Raw genomic sequence first — 24981 nt, forward strand, 5'->3', positions numbered from 1 at the left:
CCTATCCCCCTGCACTTCTGTGAGTACGTTACTGAAATTGCTGTGGTGTAGGTGGGGTGAGGGATTCCATTTTCTTCAGCTCTGTTGTCATGTTGCTGAAAACCTTAGTAACCAGGTGAACCTCGTGGTCCAAAGCCCTGGGGGATAGAAGAACATGGCTGATGTAGAGTAGAGAGATCAATCCCTGGGATATTCATTCTGTTAGCCTTGGTCATTTCCCATTTGCTAGACTGTGTGGTAAGAACTCACTGGCTTTTCCAGTACCGCTGGGACAAATAGCACTTACTGACCAACAACATGAATGGCTTGGCAGACTGTATCTCTATCATAGTGAATTGAAGGACTCCCTGAAGGCTGCCCATCTCCCTGTGGTTTTCTAGTTATTGTCTATTGTGCTTGCTTTGAATCCCAGCTGGGTTTTGAAGGAGAAGGTTGGGTTCACAAAGTCACTTCCCAAACACAGAATCAGAGCACAGGAATCTCATGTGCTGAGTTTTCAGCTGGACTTAATGGCACACATCTTGATAATTTTAGTCACTGGGAGGAGGCAGGAGGATCTGAAGTTCAAGGCTGGCCTGGGTACCATATGGAATTTAAGTTATCTATTGTAAGACCTTGTGGCCCTGTAAAGCTTGGCTTGGCAGCATCGACAAAACAAAAAAAGGTGTAGTGTTGTTTGCTTTTGTTTTGAAACAAGGTCTCACTATGTTCTCGTCGTTTCTCTTACTTGCCTAGGATTCATGGCGCTCCATCTGCCTCTGTCATGGCACTCCATCTGCCTCTGTCTCCTAAATGCTAGGATTAAAGGCTCATATTAATTTTTTAAAATTACTTTTAGTGATGATGTACAATTTACATTCAGTGAAACTCACCAATGTTTAATTTGTTAAAGTCAGTCTTAATACATAACCCTTGGCAGAATAGATCATTTTTAATGCTTGAAAAGTCCCTCATGCCTATTGCCCAATGAGCTGGAGCTGCCTGCTTCTTCAGCCCCAGGAACCATTTACACAGCCACAGCTCTTTGCCTGGACTCATCCACCCCTTGTTTTGGATCACTTACTGCTACTTTTTAGGCCAATCACAACCTTACTTCTTAATACCAATCACCGTCATTAAGGCTTATATTTTGGACCAAACCACAGCCTTGCCTTCTGTACCAGCCATCACAGTCCCTGTGCTAGACTACAAGGTCAAAATGGCTGCAGATTCATCTGGACTTCATTGGGTGCTGTCTCCCCTGTCCTGGCTGAGACTGCCTTTAGGACCAGGGTAGCCAGCTGCAACCTTTATGTACTTGTGTCCACAGCTCTGAGGTGTTGATGGTGGGTGGCATTACTCTCAGCAGCCAGGCAGAGTCCAGCAGCTGCTAGGAAGGGAGACTGCCTCATCCCAACAGCTTTGCCTATTTACAGGGAAATGGGTGTCAGGAGTGCTCACACACACACACACACACACACACACACACACACACACACACACACACAGCTTATCATGAGTGCTGGCAGTGACTACGACGGACTCATCAACGCTCTAGCAGTGCCAGTGGCCCAGGGAGAGGTTTTTCTCCTTTATTTGTAACTGAACATACAGGTCTTTGTGTAAACAAACGTGTTTTCATTTCTCTTGGGTAAATACCTGGGAGTAGGGCTTAGAGGGTCACGTGGTAAACGTCTGTTAGCTTTGTACGGAAACTGCCAGACTGCCTTAGGAGCAGTACCAGTTCGCCTTTCTGTCTCTGATGTGTGAGAGGTCCCATCGCTGCAGACTTTTGCTAGTGTGTTGATATAGTCAGTTAAAAACGTCTTTCTAATGGGTGTGTAGTGTGGTCTCATTGTGGTTTTAATTGACATGGGCATAATTACCAAGGATGTGGTCCAACATTTCCTGTACAGAGCTGTCAGGTTTTTTTAATGTATAACCTTTATGCAAATCTTCCATTGAATACCAGTTTTGCAATTTTTTTTTTTGAGGTCTGTGACATGGTGTTCCGCTTTCATCTTGTTTCTGGGTTGGGTGGTGGTGGTGAGGGGGAAATAAGGGGTTCATTGTTTAGCCCAGGCTATCAGATTCATGGCAGTCCCCCTGAGGTACAGGTATGGGGTACCCGGTCTCACTGCTTCTTTCTTCTGAGAGCATGCTCTTCATTGCAATGGGGCTGAGTTGGTCATTTTGTTGTGGCACATGCTTTTTCTCCTGTGCTCTAGAGTTTTTCGGTTCTTGCTTCATATTTATCTGGCAGGTTGTAAGTTAATTATATTGACAGCACATGAGGACCAAGGTTCATCTTCTCCACATTGATTTACTTGTTTTGTTTGCTGGAAAGTGTGTCCTTTGCCACTGAGTTACCTTGGAACCTTTGTAAAAACTGACTTCAAGGTTTGCAGACAACTCTGTTTCTTCTTATCATCCACTAAACATCCATCATGGTTTTCTGTTTGTTTGTTTTTGAGGGGATGTTGAGACAGGGCTTCTCTGTGTAACAGTCCTGGCTATCCTGAAACTAGCTCTTGTAGACCAGGCTGGCCTCGAACTCACAGAGATTCGCCTGCCTCTGACTCCTGAGTACTGGGATTAAGGCGTGCGCCGCCGCCACCCAGTGTGCAGTTCTGCTTTTTTCTTGCCAGCCTATATGCTTCTGTCTTTTTTCTGGTCTTGGTGCCATGTGGTAATTCTACCAACTCTGTGCATAAGCCCCATATTGTGTCATCAGGAGTCCTGCTTTAGACGTTATCTTTTGTTCATCTCGTTATTACTGTGTATGAGGTACTTACATGCACGTGACAGTGCGGGTGCAGCTCTGCTATGGTATACATGTGTAGGTCAGAGAGTGATTTGGGAAGCCCATCCTCTTCTTCTGTTATGGGTTCCAGGGATCACATTCAAGTTGTCAGGCTTGCATGGCACATGCTTTTGCCCTTTGAGCCCTCTCGCAAGCATGCAGTTATCTGTATTTTAGAGAAATTTTGTCGAATGAGAAAAACAACCCCCTGCCTCTGTTTTCCTGTGTTCATTCTTCTCACCGGAATGGCTTCTGAGCTTCGTCAATGTCATAGCCTCTCTGCAGAAACCCCACCAGTTCTTCCATGCAGTCTGTTGGCACCGGGCTGGTTTCTGTTGTTTGCTTGGTGCTGGAGACATGCCTCAGTAGTTAAGGGCAGTTGCTGTGCTTCCACAGGAGCTGTGTCCACTCCCTAGCACCACACCCCACGATTCACAACCGCCTGTCACTTGAGAGCCCACTCGTGGACTTTTAAAAACATGTAAAATTCTTGAGATGTTTCTACTACTTTACATCTTGAAAGCCATGACTCTAGGCACAGACTTTGTCTCAGTTCTGTAACAGTATCCTTCCATTTCCTTATTTAATGGGTTTTGTCTGGTGTTCATGGAGGCAAAAAGACGTGTTGGATCCCTTGAACTGGAGTTACAGACAGTTGTGAGCTGTCAAGAGGGTGCTGGGAACTGAACTCTGGTCTTTTGGAAGAGCAGCCAGTATAGCCCATCTTGGTGTATCTTTTGAGCCATCCATTTCTTAGTTTTCTGACCTGTTAACTTATTTACATTTGTCTTTTGGTTTGTTTTGTATGTTTTTCTCACTCAGATATGCACTTGGATCTTCCTTGTATTTCTGCCTCTTTTTTTTTTCCTGGGGGGAAAATATATATATTAAACATTCATTTAACTGATGCTTAAAGAGAATTTTCTATTAATCCCATCGGCTCTGGGCAACTTCTGTGTATTCATTTTTTTTTCTGGTTATTATCAGCTTGGCTTCTTTTCAGGCTTGCTAATATTGTTTTGCATTCTGAACCTTAAGAATTTTGTGTGTTCTAAAGGCCTTTTGAAAAAGCTGTATGGAAACCTCCTACTGCAGAAGATTACTACAATAATTACACATAGGAAAAGAGTTTAAATGGAGTTGCTCTATAATGGGTGTGGTAGCTTGAATGAAATTGTTCCCCATAAACTCATGGGGAATGGCACTATTAGGAAGTGTGGCGTTGTTGGAGGAAGTGTGTCACTGTGGGGGTGGACTTTCAGGTCTCATATATGCTCATTCCATGCCCAGTAAGTTAGTTCACTTCCTGTTGCCTGCCTGTGGATCAAGATGTAAGACTCTGAGCTCCTTCTCTAACACCATGTCTGTCTATATGCCACCATATCTCACCAATGATGATAACAGACTAAACCTCTGAAAAGTGTAAGCCACCCCAATTAAATAAATACTTTTCCTTTATAAGAGTTGTCATGGTCATAGTTTCTCTTCAAACCCTAACTAAGACAGAGGTTGGTACCACGGACTGGGGTATTGCCATGATAGGTCTGACCATGCTTTTGTTTGAAAGAATGTGGACCGTGGGACTATGGATTAGAAATGCAATTGGATGCTTTAAGGGCTGCTTAATAGGGCATCCTAGAAGGAGTGTGGAAGACAGTGGTACTGAGTGTGACTTGATGAGTGTGGGGGCCTGGCTCAAGAGGTTTTAGAGGAGAAGAATATTAATATGTTGCCTGGAGATCATTCTTGTGCAATTTTGGTAAAGAATGTGGCCGCTTTTTGCCCTTGTCCAATGAGTCTGCCTGAGGCTAAACTGGAGAGATTTGGATTAATTCAGTTGGCAAAAGAAAACTTCAAGTCCCCTAGTATAGAGTCTGTCATGTGGTTTTTAGTGTTAATTCTAATGAAGATTTATAATGGAAAGAAGCAAGTTGAGAAAGAAAAAATATAAAATGTACAATTTGAGGAGAAAAAGAGTACCAAGTCGTGAAATTTCTGTGTTCGAGGAAATAAACTGATTAAGAAATGAAACAAAGAGAATGGTAATCTCAGGGCAAGATCCCATCCAGTTAAGTTTCCAACTTGTGAAAAGCAATTATAGAAATGTTTAGAGGTAGTTGTAGTGGTGCACACCTTCAATCCCAGCACTCCAGAAGCAGGGGCTGGCAGATCTCTGAGATGAGGCCAGACTGGTCTACAAAGCAAGTTCCAGAACAGCTAAGCTTAGGCAGTGAGGGAAACCATTACAAACAGAAAGCTGGTGAAGATGTAATTGAACAAGGGGGCCATGTTCCAGCCCAGCAGAAATTGGCACTTGAGCCACATGATTCTGGCTTTAGAGTCAAGGAGCGACTAGGGAAAGCCACTGGTGTCAGGCATGTGTCAGGGTGTCCCTGCATGGAGTTCTAGAGAGGCCATTGCATGAAGCGGTGAAGGTGAAGCCTGGATTGCCTTGGAGACCCCAAGAGGTTGGAGAGGCCAGAGCCATGGGATCCTTGCCGAGGAGAGCTGCTAACAGAGAGTGGAGCCAGCCCAAGAGAAAGAAGTGTGCTGCAGTCAACAAAGCTGAAAGGAGTTGGAGATCTGAAGAGCACTTTGACATCAGATATGGAGACACAGAATTTGGAGTTTGCCCAGCTGGTTTTCAGTCTTGCTTTGATCCAGTGTTTCCTCAGTATGCTCCCTTCCCTGCATTTTGGAATGGTTTTATATATATATATATATATATATATATATATATGTGTGTGTGTGTGTGTGTGTGTGTGTGTGTGTACATATATGTGTATATATATATGTATATATATATATATATACTGTGCCATTATTTATTGGAAGTGTGTGCTCTTTTTTTTATTTTATAGGGGATTACAGTTAAGAGATTGCATGAATGAATCTCAGAAGAGATGTTGAACTTTGGACTTTAAAACATTGCTGAGACTGTGATAGACTATGGGGACTTTATTGAATTTGGACTAAATGCATTTTGCCTTACGATATTGTTACAAGCTTATGGGGGCCAAAGAGTGGAATGTGGTAGTTTGAATATAATTGATACCCATAAACTCATTCAGAGTGGTACTATTGGGAGGTGTGGCTTTGCTGAGTAGGTGTGCCCTTGTTGCAGGAAGTATGTCACTGTGGGGGTGGGCTCTGAAGTCTCATATATATATATATGCTCGAACCACACCTGGTGTCTCAGACCACTTCCTGTTGCATGTGGGTCAAGATATGGGACTCTTTTATTTATTTATTTATTTATTTATTTATTTATTTATTTATTTATTATGTATACAATATTCTTTCTGCATGTATGCCTGAAGTCCAGAAGAGGGCACCAGACCTAATAAGTCATTACAGATGGTTGTGAGCCACCATGTGGTTGCTGGGAATTGAACTCAGGACCTTTGGAAGAGCAGGCAATGCTCTTAACCGCTGAGCCATCTCTCCAGCCCCAAGATAATGGGACTCTTGTCTCCTTCTCCAGCACCATGTCTACCTGCATGCCACCATATGGCGCCATGATGATAATGAACTAAACCTGTGAACTGTAAGCCATTCCAATTAAATGTTTTTCCTTTATAAGAGTTGCTGTGGTCATGGTTTCTCTTCACAGCAATAGAAACCCTGACTAAGACACTGAGGAAGCAGGGAACAGTATCCCAGCTGAACACCATGCACTACCACAAAATAAAACTTTCAGTGCCAGGAATGGTTTACGGTTGTTGGTTGATGAGGGTTCCATAAACCCCTTTCTAAACATTATAGATTATTGCCAATGCTTTTGGTTACTTGCTCCAGATTAGGTAGTATGACCCTATGCTGAAGACAGCACATTTTTGAGTCAAAGGATGTGGAGAAATTGAGCTGGTGCTCACCTAGAGGCTTTATCCCTGTTGGCTAATGTTCATTGTACTGGAAAGTACTGGAGGGGAAAAGTACTCATCTGTCTCATCCAGCTGTGAGCGCTATGAGACACAATAATGTCTCGCCTAGCCAGATATTCATGCTGATACAAACTGTTTCGGAGTAACCAACCACATTTTGATTGGAGAGGGAACCTGTACATGACACTGTCAGTGGGGCTAAGAACCTGAGACTATATATGTCTTGGACCCCAGGCAAACCTACTACAATCGGCTATTCTGCTAAAGGAACATAACAATAAAATGACTGCTAATGATATTTTGCTGCACCCTAGATCAGTGCCTCATTCAGTCCTCAACGGAGAAGCTGCTTCTCCCACAGAGACCCACAAGGTCAAGGTGCAGGGAGTCAGAAACGCAGGAATGCCCAAACCTAAAGGGACGGCTCTGTCACACCCTTTCCCTCAGGGCTCTGGATCTCCATGGCAATTGGAAAGATAGAGAATGGTTCTGTACACACAGCAAGACAACTACACATAGGAACTCAACAAGGGGGCAGAAGCTCAAGCCTGACAGAGTACCAGGGAGCAAGGGAGGGGATTGTGACGTCACACTTCTAGCTGAGGAACCCTTGGCATGGAATTGCTTCTTGGAGAGGAAAAGACTGGTTTTTCACTGGTATAATATAACTGACCCTGTTCCCAGGAGTGGTCATCCAGTGCAAACTGGACTCTGAGTTTAAAGGAAAGCGGGCAAGCAGAGAAAATATGAATTGGATAGGTAGTGGGGAGGATGGAGAAGGAGGCAAATATGATTGTAGTACATAGTCTGAAATTTAAAAAAAAAATTAATATAAACATCAAAACATTTTAAACTATACAACAAAGTTTGTGTGGTTAGTTCCTGGATTGTTGGAGGTAACCAGTAAGGGTTAATTTTTCAATACCGTATGACCTATAGCTTTTATTCCTTTGTTTTATATTTCTCTGTAGTAGGTTCATTAGTATTCTGCAGTAACAGCTCTTCTGTGGACTAATTGCCAAGGTCTTTATTTCTCTGAAGAAAGTGTTTCTTGCAGAGCTTTAAGACAGCAAGTTCTTTGCCCATGAAGCATAGGGTAGGTCCCAAGGGCCCGTGAAAGCCTCCACTCTTGCATGTGAGGTTCTCCTTGTGTCTGCAGGTCCGTCTCTGTGGATTCCAAAGCCGTGAGTAAGCCCCAGAGCTCAGGAACAAGCTCTTTGTTCTCTGCCAGGATCTGCAGAAGCTCTCACTCCTGTAGGCTGAGGGCTGCAGTTTCTGGGCCCTGGCAGGGTCTTGGATATGTACATCAAGTACTGTGGTCATGATCAAGTACTTGGTCGTGACACCTGCAGGACACTCTCTCTCTCTCTCTCTCTCTCTCTCTCTCTCTCTCTCTCTCTCTCTCTCTCTCTCTCTCTCACACACACACACACACACACACACACACACTTATAAAGCTAATGTATACTAACTAGGCCTGGGGAGATGAACTAAGCTTGTTCAGCAAGCATGAGGACTTGAATCTGATCCCCCTCACCCACATAAAAGCCTGTCATCCCAGAGCCTTGTCAGCAGAAACAGAAGGATCCCTGGGCCTCACTGCCCAGCTCTTTCAGTTGTATCAGTGAATTCCAGTTTAAGCAAGAAACCTGCCTCAAAGAATAAGATGGAGAGCAACTGAGGAAGACACCCAGCATGTCCACATTCAGCATTTCCACATGCACACAGCGTCCTTTAGTAAGATCCCCTTAGCCAGTTTGAATTTTTAATAACTCTCATTTATAACTAAAAGAATTGAGAAAATTGTGGCCAGAATTCAGAGAATAGTGAGCACCTAGGCAACAGCTTGCTATCTCTATTTTAAACTCTTATCAGTTATTCCTAAATTGACCATGGCTTCCTGTCTGCCAGGTGGGACTCTTCTGCCTCTTCACACCTGTAGTGTAACTGGCACAGACATCTAATTTTCAGTGCTCAGTACAGCAGGGGGCATCGGCACCTCTAGAGCAGGTGCCATTGATCTTCCCAGAACTGGCCCGGGAGGCAAGTCTCTTGCCAAAACTAGCCTTTGGGAGGCCTCGGCTGTTTGTTTTTTCATCTTTATTCTTTTTGGTCAAAATAAAAAGGTTCAGCAGGGGATTGGGGGGACAGAAGGGCTTTGCTGTGTCTTTTTCTCTTCGTTGTACACAAACCTACGGGCTCTCTTTGAAACAGTGAGAGCCCTCTTGATAATTGATTTCAAATCCAGGTCCTTCCCTTCCTGCCTTACCCCTTTCTTCAGCAGGAGTGAGACAAGATGGCTGCCTATAGGAAAAGTCAGCTGTTGCACGGCTCTAGTAGTTCACCACTATGGACCCTCTGAGGAACACAAGCTCGTGTGCAGGTACATAACGTCTTTCTGATGGTCCTGTGTCATTTGTTTGTGCAGTGCTTCCCTAAGTGAGGAGGACAACTGGTGAGAGCAGAGATGGCTGTGAGCGCAGCTGTGTGTGCGCCCGCTGCTGGCGGGGACAAGCCAGGTGCGTGCCTGATAAACTCCTATCTCTGAAACAATAGCAAGGAGGACTGCTGAACTGTGGGTCCTTATCACCCCCACTAAGTCTTGGAAGACAGAGGAAAAAAGAGGAGGCAGACCAAGCCAGCCAGCATCCCGGCACAGATGAGGTAGATGCTCTCCTTTTGGGAAGTTACTGGCAGTGAGTAATTCCTCGGGATGAGTCATCTTTCTTCTGGATATGTTGACCATTGGTAGGTTTCCCATGCTCCAGGGTTGGCCCTCCATCCATTCACATACTGATAGTTACCAGCTGGACTTCGAGGGTTATCAAAAAATAAATAAATAAATAAAAAGATAAGAAGTTAGGAAAAGGGCATGTTAGAGGGATATAAGAGAAGTTGAAGGAGGAAAATTGGATATCATATTTTTGTATATCAATATGAAATTCTCAAAAGAAAAAATTTAAAGACCAAGAAGGGCTGGAGAGGGAGCTCGATCAGTATAGTACCCAAGCATAAGGGCCCGAGCTGGAATCCCCAGCACCTAAAAGGCTGGGATGCATGCAGTGCCCCAGAGTTCACTGACTGGATCCAGTGACAAATGCCCTGTCTCCAAGGCAAAGTAACATGCCTACTAGGACTTCTCTATCTCTGCCCATCACAGGTGCTTAAGAGACAAAAGCTATTTGTGTGTGTGTGTGTGTGTGTGTGCGCGCGTGTGCGTGCGTGTGTGCATGCACACGTCAGTGGAGCCCAGAGGTCTGCCTTGGGTGTCATTCCTCAGTAGCTGCTCACCTTGTTTTTTGAGACATGGTCCCTCACTGGTCTTGTACTCGCTAAGTAGCATAGACTGATTTGTAGCAGGCTTTCATTTGGACCACCAACCAGCTCCCAAATCATGACTTGGAGACTTATTATTAGTTATGAATGCTAGGCCTTATCTTATGCTTCTCTCACTAGCTCTTATAACTTAATTTAACTTGTTTCTCTTCATCTCTGTTTTGCCTCAGGGCTTTTTACCTTTCTTTCTTTCTTTCTGTATGTCCTACTTTGCTGCTTCTTCCATGTCTGGTTGGATGATGACTGCCTGGCTGCCCCCCCATCTCCTCTCTTTCTTCCCCATTCTCCACTCTACTTCCTAGATCTCTCCTCCCTTCTCTTGAGCCTAGATTCCTCCTTCTGTTTATTCTCTCAGCCCACCAGCCCCACCTCTACTGCCTAGCTATTGGCTGTTCAGCTTTTTACTAGACCAATCAGCTGCCTTAGGCAGGCAAAGAATAACCTTTTTGCATCCTTAAATAAATGCAGCATAAACAAACATAACACATCTTTGCCTAATTAAACAAGTGCAATATAAACAAATGTAACGCGTCTTTACATAGTTATAGTAATATTTCACAACACTGGTTGGTTAGCCATTGTGCCCTAGGGATTTACCTGTCTTTGTCTCCTTATCATTGAGATTACAGTGTACTCCATCATGCCTGGCTTTTTTAATGGGTCCTGGGGATTGAACTCCGGTCCTCATGCTTGGACAGCAAGCACTTTACTGAGTAAGCCATTTCCCCAACCCCTAAATTAAATTTATTTTTATGACTACCTAAGAGCTCTTCTTACTATCACCGTTCTAGAATAGTCTCTTAGTGATAAGTCTTTAGTGTGTGTTTTATAGAAAGATTTTATGGAAAGATTATGTTAATTTGGTGGTTTAAAGTTTCCTTAGAGAGATACATAGCTATAGCATGAATTTGCTTATCATATGGTTAAGAACCAAACCGTCTACTGTGCCCCAGGCATTGTGCTGGGCATGGAAAACTGGGAGTGAGTGTGTAGAGAGTATCTGTTGCTGAAGACCTCACTGCATTGTGCAGAGAACTGAACTGGAGCAGGTCAGCCAGGTTGGCACCACTGGAACCTTTGACATGGGACATGGTGGGCACGGGAGGCCTTCTAGAGATGTTGCACACTAACCATGATCGAAAAGCCCAGGACAAAGGAGATGAGAGACAGTGTCTGCCGAAGGTCTTGGAGACGAGAGCCAGTCATTGGTCATCACAGATCAAAGGATGGGGACCTGTGGTCAGGGTTGGCCAGGTCACAGGTCTTGGGGCAGATCTCACAGCTCTTTTTGTGCAAAAACTCATGTGCTGCCATCCTGATGGCACAAGTTAGGTTTACTTGAGGATGAGAAGTGCAGAGAGGCTCAGTGATGTCCTCTGGTTACATAGCTACGTAGGGAGTCATGGGATTCCTTCTGTTCCAGGGCCATTGGCCCCAGGATTCCCGAACTCAGCTCCCTCAGTGCAGTTCTTAGCTAAGGGAACTGGAGGGAGGGGCCTTCTTGAGTGTTGCTAGGCCAGGGTGTGGATGGGTGGGACTGCTCACCAAGGCCTTAGACAGACAAGATGTGAGGGGAACCTGATGTTGGATGCTTATCTTCAGGGTGAAAAATGTTTCTTAGCTGACCATTTTCAGCATTTTGGAGGAGAGGTACATATTCTCCACAGAGATGAGTGCTTACCATAGTTGTTGGATAAAAACCAGTTTTCTCTGTGACTCTGGTCCCTGCCACCCTTCTTTTGAGTTCCATAGCTGTTGGCGCCGGTGTGGATGGCTTCCAGGAGCTTGCACTGGACGGCCCAGTCACAGGGCATGTCTGCCTCAGTGTGTGACTGACCCATCACTGTTGGAGGCACCTACAGATGCAGTTTTAGAGTGTTTCCTCTTCCTGTCTAGATGGATTTGAAGATTGTGGTCCAGACTGTGACAACAGGAGGGTCACGGCTTTTTTGGACATCCCTGGCCATGATAACCTGCCCCTGCTCACTCGCTTGGAAAAGCACGCGTTCAGCGAGAATGTCTTCAGCCGGTAAGCAGCATCCTCACACTGCCAGCCTTCTGCTGCTGCGGCAGACTCCGGGGGACTCATAGGTAAGGTGGGCTACTGCTGTTTCCAGGAGACCTTGATTCTATCTCTGCAGAATCCTGTCTTACTAGGCTTTCTCACTTGGCTTTTTGTTATTTTGGTAGAGCTGGGGATCCAATCTAGAGCCCTGTGTATGCTGCTCCGGCTCCTTCTCACTGAGCTGCAGCTCCATCCTTGCTCGTTGCTCTTGTTATCATCTGCCATCTAAGCAAAGGAGGGCTTTCTGTCCCATGTGTACAGTAGAGTGTAGCACACAATTGCTGAACTGTGCACTTCCGAGTTCCTTGTCACCCCATCCTACCTTTCTCTACTCTCATGCCGTAGTAACGCTGACCTGGACCATTCTATGTTGCTTTCGGTGATGACCTTGGTTTGGTTTCTTGAAGATAGCAGGAGCTAACCCTGTCCAAACTACCCAGGAACCTGCACAGCTTCACCCCGTCCTTCCTGTTTATCCATTGGCTCTGCCCTTAGCCTTATCACTTCCCATCCTCTGTGCCCACCTGTTCAGGAATGCCTTTGTCCCAGAATCTTTATCTGGTATACTGGTCATCTCCTTCTGTCATTTTTTATCCTCTCATCTTCCCTGGCTGTACCACTCTCAAGAGAGCCAAGAGCCTTCTCAATCTGTCCTCACCATCCGCTTGATTATTCTAGGATGATGTTCTAGGTCAAGCACGAGCCCCACCTTACATTGCAGGTCATAGAGCTGGGAGAGCCCAGTGTCCTCCCATTTTAGAAGCAAGGAAATGTGGTCCTCATTCTTCATCTTCATGTGGTTCACAGCTTGCTTGCTTTATCTTTCCTGGTTAGCGCTTTTGTGTCGTGTAAACACGGTGTTTGCAGTAGATGTGGTGGCTCACGTTTCATCTCAGTACTTGAGACTGAGGCACAACAGTATCAAGTCCAAGGATAGTTTGGACTACTTTTGAGAACTTGTCTCAGGAAACAACAAAAGAAATGTTTGCCTGTTGTGGAACCATAGCTGTTCTCTGCTGATGTTTTCCCAAGTTTTACATTTCGCATTTGTGTTTCCAGTCGACCTGGAGTCGTGGCTGCTATCTGGGTGAAGCACTGTCTTCTCTGTTCTTCAGTCACATGTCCGCACGAATCTAGTACCTGTTACTGCCCTACAGTATCCTAACTAGATCATCAAAAGCATGACATGACACAGCGAGACGCGCCACACCACTCTTCAAGAGTGCTTTGGCTTGTCTCGCTGTCTCATTCCCACACATGCTCTGCAGGGGCTCAGCAGTCCCTAGAAGTAGGACAACTAAGCAGCCTGTAGCGCTCCTGTTGGCAGCTTCCACCCACCAGTCAGGCCCTGAAGAGTGTGGTTCTTCCAGACCTTCCTTCTATTTGTGTTTTAAATTTTTCTTTACTTTCTCTTTATATGTGTTCACGTGTGTGTGCAACACACATACACACACAACACACACGTGTATCTGTGCACACACACTAATACAACTGTGGAGCCAAAGAGCATAATTTTTCTGTTGGAGAGTCCTGCCTCTTGTCAGGTTTAATTCTAGGTGTTTGGGTTTGGTCTTCTCCTTTATAAACTTTTTTGAGACAAACTTGCTGTGCAGCCTGGAAGGCCTTGAACATGGGCTTTTCCTGCCTCTCTCCCAGGCACAACATTGCAGTTGCGCACCTTGTAGTAGCGCCATTCCGTGAGCTTTCTAGCTGCTGCTGCCGTATGAGAATGAAATAGGCTTTAAACTTTGTTTTCTTTGTCGATACTAATTCTAACTTCCCTGCTTTCTGTGGATTCTCCTGGTTCTCTATGTATGGCGCTGATGTTTGTGAAAATGAGTTTCTGTTTTCTCTTTCTTTACTTTACATTTTAAGTGGAAAGCTTGTGTTTATGGTTCATTAAAAGATGGTTTTTAAATTAAACACACACAGGGGAGGGATGGAGGGAGAGAAGGGGGTGAGCCTCAGGAGTAGCAGTGAGAGTTCTCGCGTGCCCTCGACTTCAGTTCCTCCGCTGTCACATTGTCAGCATTTTGCCCTATCCCCTTCAGGACCTCTATCTCCTCAAGTTTGCATGTTTCTCTCTGACCCTATGAGTAGCTGGAGACCTCACCTTTGCCATCCCTTGCTTCAATTACAGTTTCCTAAGAACACAGACCCTCCTCTTTGTCGCTCTTGTAATCACACAGTGTGATTATCATGCATGGGAAATGCAACTGATACAATACTGTTTGCCACCTAGTTATTTTAGGTTTTTTTTTTTGTTTTTGTTTTTTTTTTGTTTTTTGAGATAGGGTTTCACTGTGTAGGGAGCTGGAGAGATGGCTCTGCAGTTAAGAGCACCACCTGCTCTTCCAAAGGTCCTGAGTTCAATTCCCAACAACCACATGGTGGCTCACAACCATCTTTAATGAGATCTTGAGGAAGAGACCTGGTCAGTTGTCTTCATCAACTTAAACATGAAGCACAGAATGTACCAGTTCAACAGAACCGCCATCTACAGGCTGCCCATGCATGCTTCAGCATTGCCAGGGCATAAATTTCATTTTTTTTCACTGTGTAGCTCTGGTAAGCCTGGAAGTTGCTGTGTAGAGTGGGCTGGCCTCTGATGCTTGGAGAACCATCTCATTCTGCCTCCTAAGTGCTGATGAGAGGGTGCCCCCATGCCCAGCTAACACTGTCAATCTAGTATACAGACATTAATAAAATGGCACGAACTCTCCCAATAATGCCTTGGTATTGTTGCTTTTCCTGTCCAGGAGCTAGCTCAGCACTGTGTGTTCTCATTCAACTTTGTACTCCTGTGGTACCCATTTATACCAAGTGTCTCACCCTTTCTTTACCTCTCATGACATTCACTTTATCTTTTCTTCTTTTGAAACCCTCCAACTCATGGTGATTGTCCTGCCTCAGCCTCACAGATTCAAAGCTGTCATGCCTGCTGATTTTAATATTTGTTTTGTAAAATGATCTTGATTGACAGGCTCTCAGATCTGTCAGATCATAGATCTGAATTCTGTAGCATACTTCTTTGATTTTTTTTTTTTGAGATTGCCAGTGGGGTTCTGTTTGTTTGTTTGTTTTGTTTTGTTTTGTTTTCTACTAAAAATCTCTTTAAAAATCTTCTTTAAAACTTATTGCATTGCGAAACTGGATAGCAGCTAAGGAGCACTTTCTGCTCTGTAGGATCTGATGCCCCTTCTGGCTTCTGCAGGTACCAGGCATACACAAGGTGCACACACATTCATGCAAGCATAATATTTATACATGCAAAATAAAAAGAAATCTTTTTTTTTTTTTTTTTTTTTTTGGATTTTTCGAGACAGGGTTTCTCCGTAGCTTTTGGTTCCTGTCCTGGAACTAGCTCTTGTAGACCAGGCTGGTCTTGAACTCACAGAGATCCGCCTGCCTCTGCCTCCCGAGTGCTGGGATTAAAGGCGTGTGCCACCACTGCCGGCAAAAAAAAAAAGAAATCTTTAAAAGCTTTCTTGCACTGTGAAGTATGATACATAGGAAGTGGGATGAAGTATACATACAGAGTCGAAAACATTCTTATGAGGCCGGTACCCTGCAGTCATGTCCTTGGGTCAAGCAGTTCCAGCTACATCAAGTGGCTGGCATCCTAGAGCCCTTCCTGTCCCTCCCCATGGCTTCCCCCTCACCAAACACTAGTCACTAATCTTCATTTTCATGTGAAATCTTAATTTTCTGCCAAGTTTTAGTCCCAAGTATCCACCTTAAAAATTTTAATTTTCTTTATTTAAAATATGTGAAATTATATAGGAGATGGGGCTTTGGGCTTAGTGCTCAGCATGGGCATGCATCTTTTGAAGCTCTTCTTGGAATACACTGACTTTTGCCTGTTGACAGGGTAGGGAGGTTTCAGGTGCTGGACTCTTGGGCAGCAGTTTCCCTTTGGCGCCTGTGTGAAAGGATTGAGGGGAGGTGTGTGCTTGAGTGGATGTTGTTGTCTTTGTAGACCGCTTATCTCATTGCATAGCCTGCCTGTGCCTCACACTTTACCTAGAGATGGTGCTGTCAGGTTTTCCACTGGAGCCAGCCTGCAGGGTGGCCATGCAACACCAACCCTGTTCCTTACAGTGCAAAATTATGTTCATCTGGTCTTCTCTGACACTGCTGATCGCTTCTGTCCTTTAGACTCCTTCATAGATCTGAAACCCAGCCCCTCAGATCCTAACAAAATAAAACAAAACATAACACCAGTTGGCCAATTTGGAGGACCTTGTCTTTTCTATTGTAGAAGGAGCTGTGGGCAGGCCTGCTTTTCGTCATGCCCGGCTCCTGTAGGGCTAGCTTAGCCCCAGAATAAGTACACAGAAACTGTATTCATTTAAACACTGCCAGACCCATTATATCTAGCCTCTTCTTGGCTAACTCTCATAACTTGCTTAACCCATTTCTAATAATCTGTGTAGCACCACGAGGTGGTGGCTTTCCAGGAAAGATTCAGCATGTCTGACCTGGCAGCTGGCTCCATGGTGTCTGACTCACTTCCCTTCTTCCCAGCATTCTGTTCTATCTACTCCACCCACCTAATTTTCTGCCCTATCAAAAGGCCAAGGCAGTCTCTTTATTAACCAGTGAAAGCAACACATAGATAGAAGGCCCACCTACATAATTCTATAGTGTTGAGAATCCAATCTATAAATGTGGCCTGCCTTTCTATTTATGTAGGTTTTCTTTTATGTCCCAATAAAAACCTGTGTGAGGAAGAGAAAGCTATACTGGGCTTTTTTGGTGTTGTTCTTCCTTTGGTAGCATTTGCATTTTTATATTGTACAATTTTAGTCAGCTTTTCTCACGGTGACAGAATTACGGTGAGAAGAATCGATGTAAAGATAAGATGTATCTGTGGCTTAGGAGTTTTCCCTGGTCAGTTGACTCCACTGTTTAAGACAGAAGATGATGGAGGACACGTTGATGATGGAGCTGCACACCTCATGGTAGTTGGGCAGGAAAGGAAGGAGCCTGGCATCGTGCGGTCTCATTCCAGGCTGCATCCCCACAGCAGTAACTTCCTTCCACTAGGCCTTGCTTCCTAACTAGTCCACTTCTGAGAGCACCACATGCTGATGACCGCACACCAGATACTTGGACTCTTGCAAGTATCTGGCACACAAATCCTAGTGTGTAGATATCACCTAAGTTTTGTTTGTTTGTTTTAATAGAGCCTTGGGTGGTTGACCCACAAATGAACATAAGGCATATTTACAGCTGCCTTTTAGTTTATTTTTAGTTTGAGATATGGTATCATGGTATCAGGTATCCCAAGCTAGCCTTGAAGTCATCTATCCGCTTGCTGAACAAGCACTGTGCCGGCTGATCTGCACATGACCCATTGTTACCAGGGTCCCTAATGCCCATTGATGAGTTTCCCATTGACCAGTGAGTTCACAAATGCACTCTGCCATTTTTAAATCTTAAAACAGTTTTCAAAAATCTTTGTTATCTTTGCTTTCATTTATTTTGTTGTCAGAGAATATCTTTTTTTAAAGTTTGCTGACTTATTTATGTTTCAAAATGTGTTTTTTCTTGGAAGAATGTTGTATTCTAGAGTTTTGGGGATGAGTGCCTTAGACATACATTTACATCCATTGGGTTAAGTTGATTGGAGGCATTTTCCAGATTTTTTGTGCTATTTATTTATTTATTTATTTACTGCACTAAATTGATTTTTTAGTGTGCATATGTCAGTAGATGCCTGAATGCCACAGTGCCCATACTGAGATCAGAGGACAACTTGCAGGGCTGGGCTCTCTTTCTACTAAGACTCTTGTGACAAGTACCTTCACCTCTGAGCCGTCTGCTGCCCTCTTGACCTCTGAGCTATCCACTGCCCTCTTGACCTCTGAGTCGTCCACAGCCCTTAACCCTCTGAGCTGTCCACCGCCCTCTTGACCTCTGAGCCGTCCACTGCCCTCTTGACCTCTGAGCTGTCCACTGCCCTCTGCACCTCTAAGCTGTTCACAGCCTTTATTTTTTATGCACCTATGTGGGTAGTTACTGAGAAGAGAATAGTGTTCATATCCTCAGCTAGGATCGTTATCGATTTTTCTATCCTTTCAGAAGTTTAGATGTTGGGAGTGTACCCTACTAGCATTGTTCTATTTTTTTTTTTAAATTAAGTTGGCTCTTTTATTTGTTGCATAGAATCTTTATCCCCTTGTCTGAAGTTCACATTGTCTGATAGTAAGCATGAAGTCCAGCTTTCTTTTGATTTTGTACTGTATTTATTTGTATATACTTGAACCTATAACCTTCAAAATTTCAATTATACTTACTGTGGGAGGTATATGAACACATCTTGCTTTTTGGTACAGTTCACCCATCTCTACTTCTTAATTTGATCATGCAAGTCCAACCTGTGGTCCTCGGACCCCATACGCCCCAGAATAGCTTTGAATGCTGCTTGCCATGTTCACAGATAACATTCTCTCCCAGCATCAGAAGGCTGGCCCCTTGGATAGATCACTGCCATTAATGCTGCTGTCAGTGTGGCTTGTTAAATGATCCAATTTCCCTTGGGTGCTGAGCACCTGCTGCTCCAAATCATTTAGTACTTGGCTTGGTTGGCTGGCAGGTACAGTCTTTCCAGAAGGCCATGTTCTTCCCTGTCTTGTTAGTCTTGCTAACTGAGACGGTCCTGAAGCCTGTGCTTTTGGCTCATTTTATCCCCAGTGTTCTCCCAGGGCATAGCCACAGAAAGCAGCAGGTTTTCCAAAGCACTACCATGGGACCGGTTATCTGCCTGCAGCCCTTTCCATCTGTATTTACACCAGTAGACTGTCCTGCCCTGGGGTCTCTCTTATCCCTTTCTTCTCTGTCCTAGGGAGGGCAGGTCCCTTGTGCCCTCTTGAGATCAGATGCAGATTTGTTCATCTATTCTGTGGCCAGAGCAGCAGATTTGGGATCTTAGTTCCTTGATTTCCCTGGGGAGGCTGGTGTGAATGAGGTCCAGGGAAAGGTAATAAGTTTCTTTCTCCATAGTGTCTGTTTCGACTTTCCCAAGCTTCCTGGCTGCCAGATCTCAACCTTTTATCCCCAGGGTGGCATCTGTCTCATCGGCCAGGCTTTGTGTTGACATATTTCTTCTGTGTTGTGCTGGGCCAGAGGGCTTCACTTTGAATCCTCAATTTGCTGTCTTCTTTTCTTGAAAATCGGAGTAGGTGAGTCTACTTTGTTTGCTTCTCTGAGTGCAGTGAGGCCCTTGGCAGAGGGGATCTGTTGGTTCCTCTGACACTGTTGTCTGGTTGCCTGTGTCAATTTGTGTAGATTTGTGCACACCATGCAAGCTGCTCGCCCTGAGCATTCAGTGTGCCCTGTTATGCAGCTGGTACTACAGTAGCTTGAGCACCTCTGTCACCCAACAGGCTCCGTGTTTGTTCCTCATGGTCAGTTCTTCTCGCCCGATTCTGGGGTCCCCACAGCCTCTGGCATGGTTCCTGTCGTTTTCTCATCTTATTTCAGTAGAACTAGGGGGACCGATGAGGGATTCCCGGACTTTGGTTTGCACATGTGTTCACCAGAAAATGGACTGGACTTTTTTCATGAATGATGTTTGTGTGTATGTTTTACAGCCTCTGTGTACAGATAGATGCATCTTCATTTCATTTGACTAGACACCTAGAAGTGAAGTTGACTTTCTGAGACACCAGCAGTATCTGCAGCTCCTCATGCTGTGTCTTCATTAGTACTTGGATTGTCATCCTAGTTTAAGTGCTAGCTGTTGTAGTACTATCCTACTGTAGTTCTTTTGTCTTCTCTGTGTGTGTGTGATTGTATTTCATCTTTTAGTTTTTGATTTTGAGATAATTAGTTGCAGATGAATTGTAGTGTAAGGGTTTATATAATGGTCAGCTTGACAGACTCTAGAGTCACCTAGGAGATAGAGCTCAGGGCATGTCTGTGAAGGCTTTTCTAGACTGAGTTGATTAGCTGAGTTGGGAAGACCCATCCTAAGCCCCTTTCCAGGGGCTGAGGTTCCCAACTGAGTAAAAGGAGACAGTGAGCTGAGCACCAGTCTTTATCACTCTCTGCTTCCTGACTGTGGATGCCATGTGACCTGCATCCAACACTTTCTGGCCATAATGCCTCTTTCTTCAAATTGTGGGCCAAAATTAACTTTCCTTTCTTCAGTTGCTTCTGTCAACGGTTTGATGACAGCAATGGACAATGGAACTAATGGGTATACAGATTCTATAGCATGTGCCCAGCTCCTTCTAGTACAGTGGCCTGCAACCAGAAGAGAGTCTGCTCCCAGGAGACCTCCAAAGGTGTCTCAGACACATATCTGGGTGTCACATCTGGGGGTCAGGGAATGCTACTGACACCTAGTGGATATAATCCAGGGCTGCTGGTAAGTACCCCGTAATGCACAGGATGGTCCCCCAGCAAAGAATTGTCAGCTCTCAAATGTAGTTGTGCTGAAGGCAAGAAACCCTGCACTGATGTTTATGTCAGACATGAATATGTGTGCTTGTGTGTAGCAAAGAAAGAAAGCTGAGCTACTAACTGTAGCTGTGGTCCATGGTGGCTCATTAACCACAGACATCACAGCTTTCCACAGCAATCTCTTTCTTATGCCAGCTTTATACCCAGAGTAACATGTCAGTTAGTTGTGTCTCTGTAGTTTCCTCAAATCTTTGACAATTTATTGGACTAGCCTGGTCTTATGTGACCTTGATGACTTTTGAAGAATAGTAGTGAGGTATTCATAGACTCTCTTGTTGTAGGAGACTGCTTGTTTGTTCCTGACTGCTTAGCCCCAAAATAATCACACAGAAACTATATTATTTGCAATATTGTTTTTTTTTTTAAATATTTATTTATTTATTATTTATACAGTATTCTGTCTGATTGTATGCCTGAAGGCCAGAAGAGGGCACCAGACCTCATTACAGATGGTTGTGAGCCACCATGTGGTTGCTGGGAATTGAACTCAGGACCTTTGGAAGAGCAGGCAGTGCTCTTAACCGCTGAGCCATCTCTCCAGCCCTGCAATATTGTTTGGCCAATAGCTTAAGTGTATTTCTGGCTAACTCTTATATCCAAAACTAGCCCATCTCCATTAATCTGTGTATCGCCACATGGCTGTGGCTTACCAGGTGATGTTCCAGCAGGGCTACATGGCTTCTCACTGACTCCGCCTTCTTTTTCCCAGCATTCAGTTTAGTTTCCCCCACCTACCTCTGTTCTGTGTTGCTATAGACCAAAGCAGTTTCTTTACTCATTAACCAATAAAAACACACATAGGATAGAAAGACTTCCCACACCATTTCCCCTTTTCTGTTTAAATATAAAGGAAGGCTTTAACTTTATTACTACAACAAATTGGCACTCCAATTTGTACTAGCTAAATCCACTTAAAACATGAGAGGACTTGGAAAGGAATTCTAGACAGTTTCTGTGTGGTTAATTTGGTTCTGGGCAGCTGGGAACAAATAAACATCCTCCTACTACACTCTCTCTCCAACTGGGTTTGGTTGATACTTTCTCATAGGTAGTTGGGGTCATAAAATTTTGGCAGTGTAATCCAGAGTCACACACCTTCTCCCTGCACTGTAGGAAGACACACCTCCTTATCCATGCTGTCTATGTGGTATCTGTCAGGATTTTTGCAGTCTGTGTTCCCAAAGACTTGTGAAGTGAACTCTTTCCTGATGATTGAATCAAATCAATACACAATATGTTATAGTCTTACAGTTTTAAAAGTCTGACAGTCTTTAGTTTACATATCTATATTTTCAAGAAAATGATGTACAGTAGCTGATTTCTGTTTCAGTGGGTGAGTTTATTAAGCCTGGGGCAAACAGGCCCAGAAACTGATAACAAGGAGCAGATAGGGGCAGCGGGGGGAGAGAGAGAGAGAGAGAGAGAGAGAGAGAGAGAGAGAGAGAGAGAGAGAGAGAGAGAGAGAGAGAGAGAGAAACACCGTCGAGTCAGGAGTTAGAGCATCCATGTGGACAGCTGGAGTAGCCTGGTTGAGAGAGCTGACAAAAGGCAACATAAACTGGGGCTCCAGCCTCTGGCAGGAAGGACTAGAGAAGCCTGCTGAGGCAGCAGCTCAGGGTTTAGGGTCCAGGTAGAGACTTCTGAGTTAGAGAACAAATTGCGGCATATAAAGGCGACATTATTAAGTCAGGGGCTTACAACATCCAGCAGAAACCAGTTGGGGAAGCAGAGGCTGTCAACTAAATTTACTGATTGAGAGTCCTAGAAGGAGGGATTTCCTTCTTCCACCCCACGGCTAAACCCACAGCCTCTCTTTCCTACGGTAGACTCTTTTGTATCATGAGGCAAGCACCCTTAGCCTCTGCTGTCTGTCCTCAGGAGCTCTGTGTTTTACTCTTGGGCTGTTCTAGTGTTCTCTCCTCTGCCACAGTTCGGGGGCATGGTCACCCCATTGGGGGATATGGTCACCCCATTCCTGGACATGAGGTGTTGGAGGACACATTGAAGCAAAAATGATTGGTCTGAAGTGTGTGTGTGCTCATGCACATGTATGTAATCCTGCTTCCAGAGACAGCTTTTCAGTGAACTCAAACAGCATATGACAATCTACTGGTATGGTGTCCATTACATATCTGTGGTGGTTTGAATGAGAATGGCCCCCATAGGCTCATATGCTTGAATGTTTGGTCATCAGGGAGTGGAACTGTTTGAAAGGATTACAAGGATTAGGAGGTGTGGCCTTATTGGAGTAGGTGTATCACTGGGGGTGGGCTTTGAAGCTTCAAAAGTCCATGCAAGACCCAGTCTCTTTCTTGACCTGTGGATCAGGATATAGCTCTCAGTCACTGCTCTAGTGCCTTGCATTCTGCCATGATCCCCACTATGATGATAATGGACTAAACCTCAGAAACTATAAGCAAGTCCCTAGTTATATGATTTCTTTTATGAGTTGTCTTGATCATGGAGTTTTTTCACAGTAATAGAACACTGACCAAGATAATATATCATACAGTTTAGTATAATGTCCACTACATTATGCCATACCATGCAGTTCATCAATATATTATTCTAACACATACAGTAGAGTTTACCACTGTAGTGTCTTTACACAATCCTGCTGTGGGACAATGGTCTTGTATTCTGTAAAGATTTGTCACTTGTATTGGTTTAATAAAATGCTGATTGGCCATTAGCCAGGCAGGAAGTATGCCCAGGGTGGCCAGAACAGGAGAATTTTGGGAAGAGGAAAGGTTCAGTCTGTAGTCGTCACCCAGATACAGAAGACGCAAGATGAGAATGCCTCACTGATAAAAGGTACTAAGCCACATGGCTGACTCAGACAAGAATTATGGGTTAATGTAGGATGTAAGAATTAGTTAATAAGAAGCCTAAGCTAATAGGCCAACCAGTTTATAATTAATGTAGACCTCTGTGTGTTTCTTTGGGAATGAATGGCTACAGGACTGGGTGGGACAGAAACCTCTCTCAACACAAACCATACAGTGTACAACTTTCAAATTTCATATTGATAGATTTTAACATATTCACAGAATGTCTAGCATTCTTCAAGGAATTTTGAAATTTTCTTACCACCTCCAAAAGAAACTCTGTTGTCATGAACATTTCTGCTCAAGTGACCTTTGTCCTCTCCCTAAGCAGCCATTAACCTAATTTCTCTTTCCACTGTGTGTAGCAGGTATATTCATGTTGTTTGTGGGCTTTTGTGGCTTCTTTACTCAATTTGTTTCCAAGGTTCATCCATATTGTAGAACATATCAGTTCTTCATTTTGTTGACCTGCTTGGCAACAAATAATTATTCAGGTTGTTTTCAGTTATTTTCTGTTTGAATAACATTGCTGCAATTGCTTATGAACGTAGTTTCAAAGCTAGGTCTGGATGTCTCTTTTGTCCGATATTTTCTTGCATTCTGTGGTTTGTCTCCTGTACCCTCCTTAGTAGTATGATTTTGGGAAAGAGTTTTTTATTTTAATGACATTTTTAAATTATTTATTTTCTTTTATGCTTTGTATATTTTGAGGCTTCAGAAATATAGCTAACTAAAGCTCACACAGACTTTTTTTCCTGGATTCTTTTTCTTTCAGGACGTTTTATGGTAAATATCTCAACATTAGCCTTCTGATGCATTTCATGTCAGTCTCTGTGCAAGGCACACAGTGAGAGTCAGGGTCATTTTCCCAGTGTCTGCACATTCCAGCAGCATTTTTGAAAAGCCTGGTTTTTCCCTGTGACCTTTGTGAAAATTCACTAGTGACGTATGTGTGGTCCTATTTCACTGGTGACGTATGTGTGGTCCTATTTCACTGGTGACGTATGTGTGGTCCTATTTCACTGGTGACGTATGTCACTGGTGACGTATGTGTGGTCCTATTTCTAGACTCCCAGCGTGACTTTTATCTATTTCTCCTTGTAGTTTTATTGATTTTTTTTTTTACTCTGTAGCTTGAAGCTGTGTTATTTAGTACATAGATAGACATTTAGGATTATTATATCTTCTTTACAAGTTTACCCCTTTATCACTGTGAAATGACTTTATCCATGGTGATGTTCTCTGTCTGAAATGTGTTTTCTCTGATATTGAGGTGGCCACCCTAGCTCTTTAACCACTTTTAGTTTTTCACTCTGTATGTATTTACATATGTATATTAGAGTGTGTTTCTTGTTAGCAGTATATAGTTGGATCTTGTTTACTCCAGCGGCTTGGTGTTTTCGTTGAAGTGTTCAGAGCATTTATGTTCTTTGTACTCCCTGCTGCTAAAACTGACATCATCCTGCTTGAGCTCATCTCTTGTCACTCTTCTCCTTTGGGTCTTCATCTGCCTTTCCTTGGTTTAATGGAATTTTTTTATGAATTCAGTTTGTCTTGATAGTTTATTAGCTATAATTTATTATTTTGTTATTTTAGTAGCTGTCTCAGTGTTTC

At 43.9% G+C, this 24981-nt stretch overlaps 1 protein-coding gene across 9 annotated transcripts in view; it reads left to right on the forward strand.

The window, feature by feature from the left end:
- LOC130881723 (serine/threonine-protein phosphatase 4 regulatory subunit 1-like) overlaps window positions 1–24981 on the forward strand; it is an 81878-nt gene that overhangs the window by 18561 nt on the left and 38336 nt on the right. For 4 of the 9 annotated variants that reach the window (XR_009057753.1, XM_057781470.1, XM_057781475.1 and 1 more), the window contains exon 3: window positions 11899–12031. The exons of 2 other annotated variants lie outside the window; for them this stretch is intronic. Coding sequence is in view for 5 of the 7 variants with exons in the window: in XM_057781470.1 (XP_057637453.1) it covers window positions 11899–12031 (133 nt within the window). In the remaining 2 variants the exon portion in view is untranslated. Of the gene's footprint in view, window positions 1–8956; window positions 9050–9094; window positions 9186–11898; window positions 12094–24981 lie in introns of those variants that run through there. 3 more of the 9 variants (XM_057781472.1, XM_057781473.1, XM_057781476.1) reach the window with 3 other exon arrangements.

The sequence above is a fragment of the Chionomys nivalis genome, chromosome 9, assembly GCF_950005125.1.
Source record: "Chionomys nivalis chromosome 9, mChiNiv1.1, whole genome shotgun sequence".
Classification (NCBI taxonomy): Eukaryota; Metazoa; Chordata; class Mammalia; order Rodentia; family Cricetidae; genus Chionomys; species Chionomys nivalis.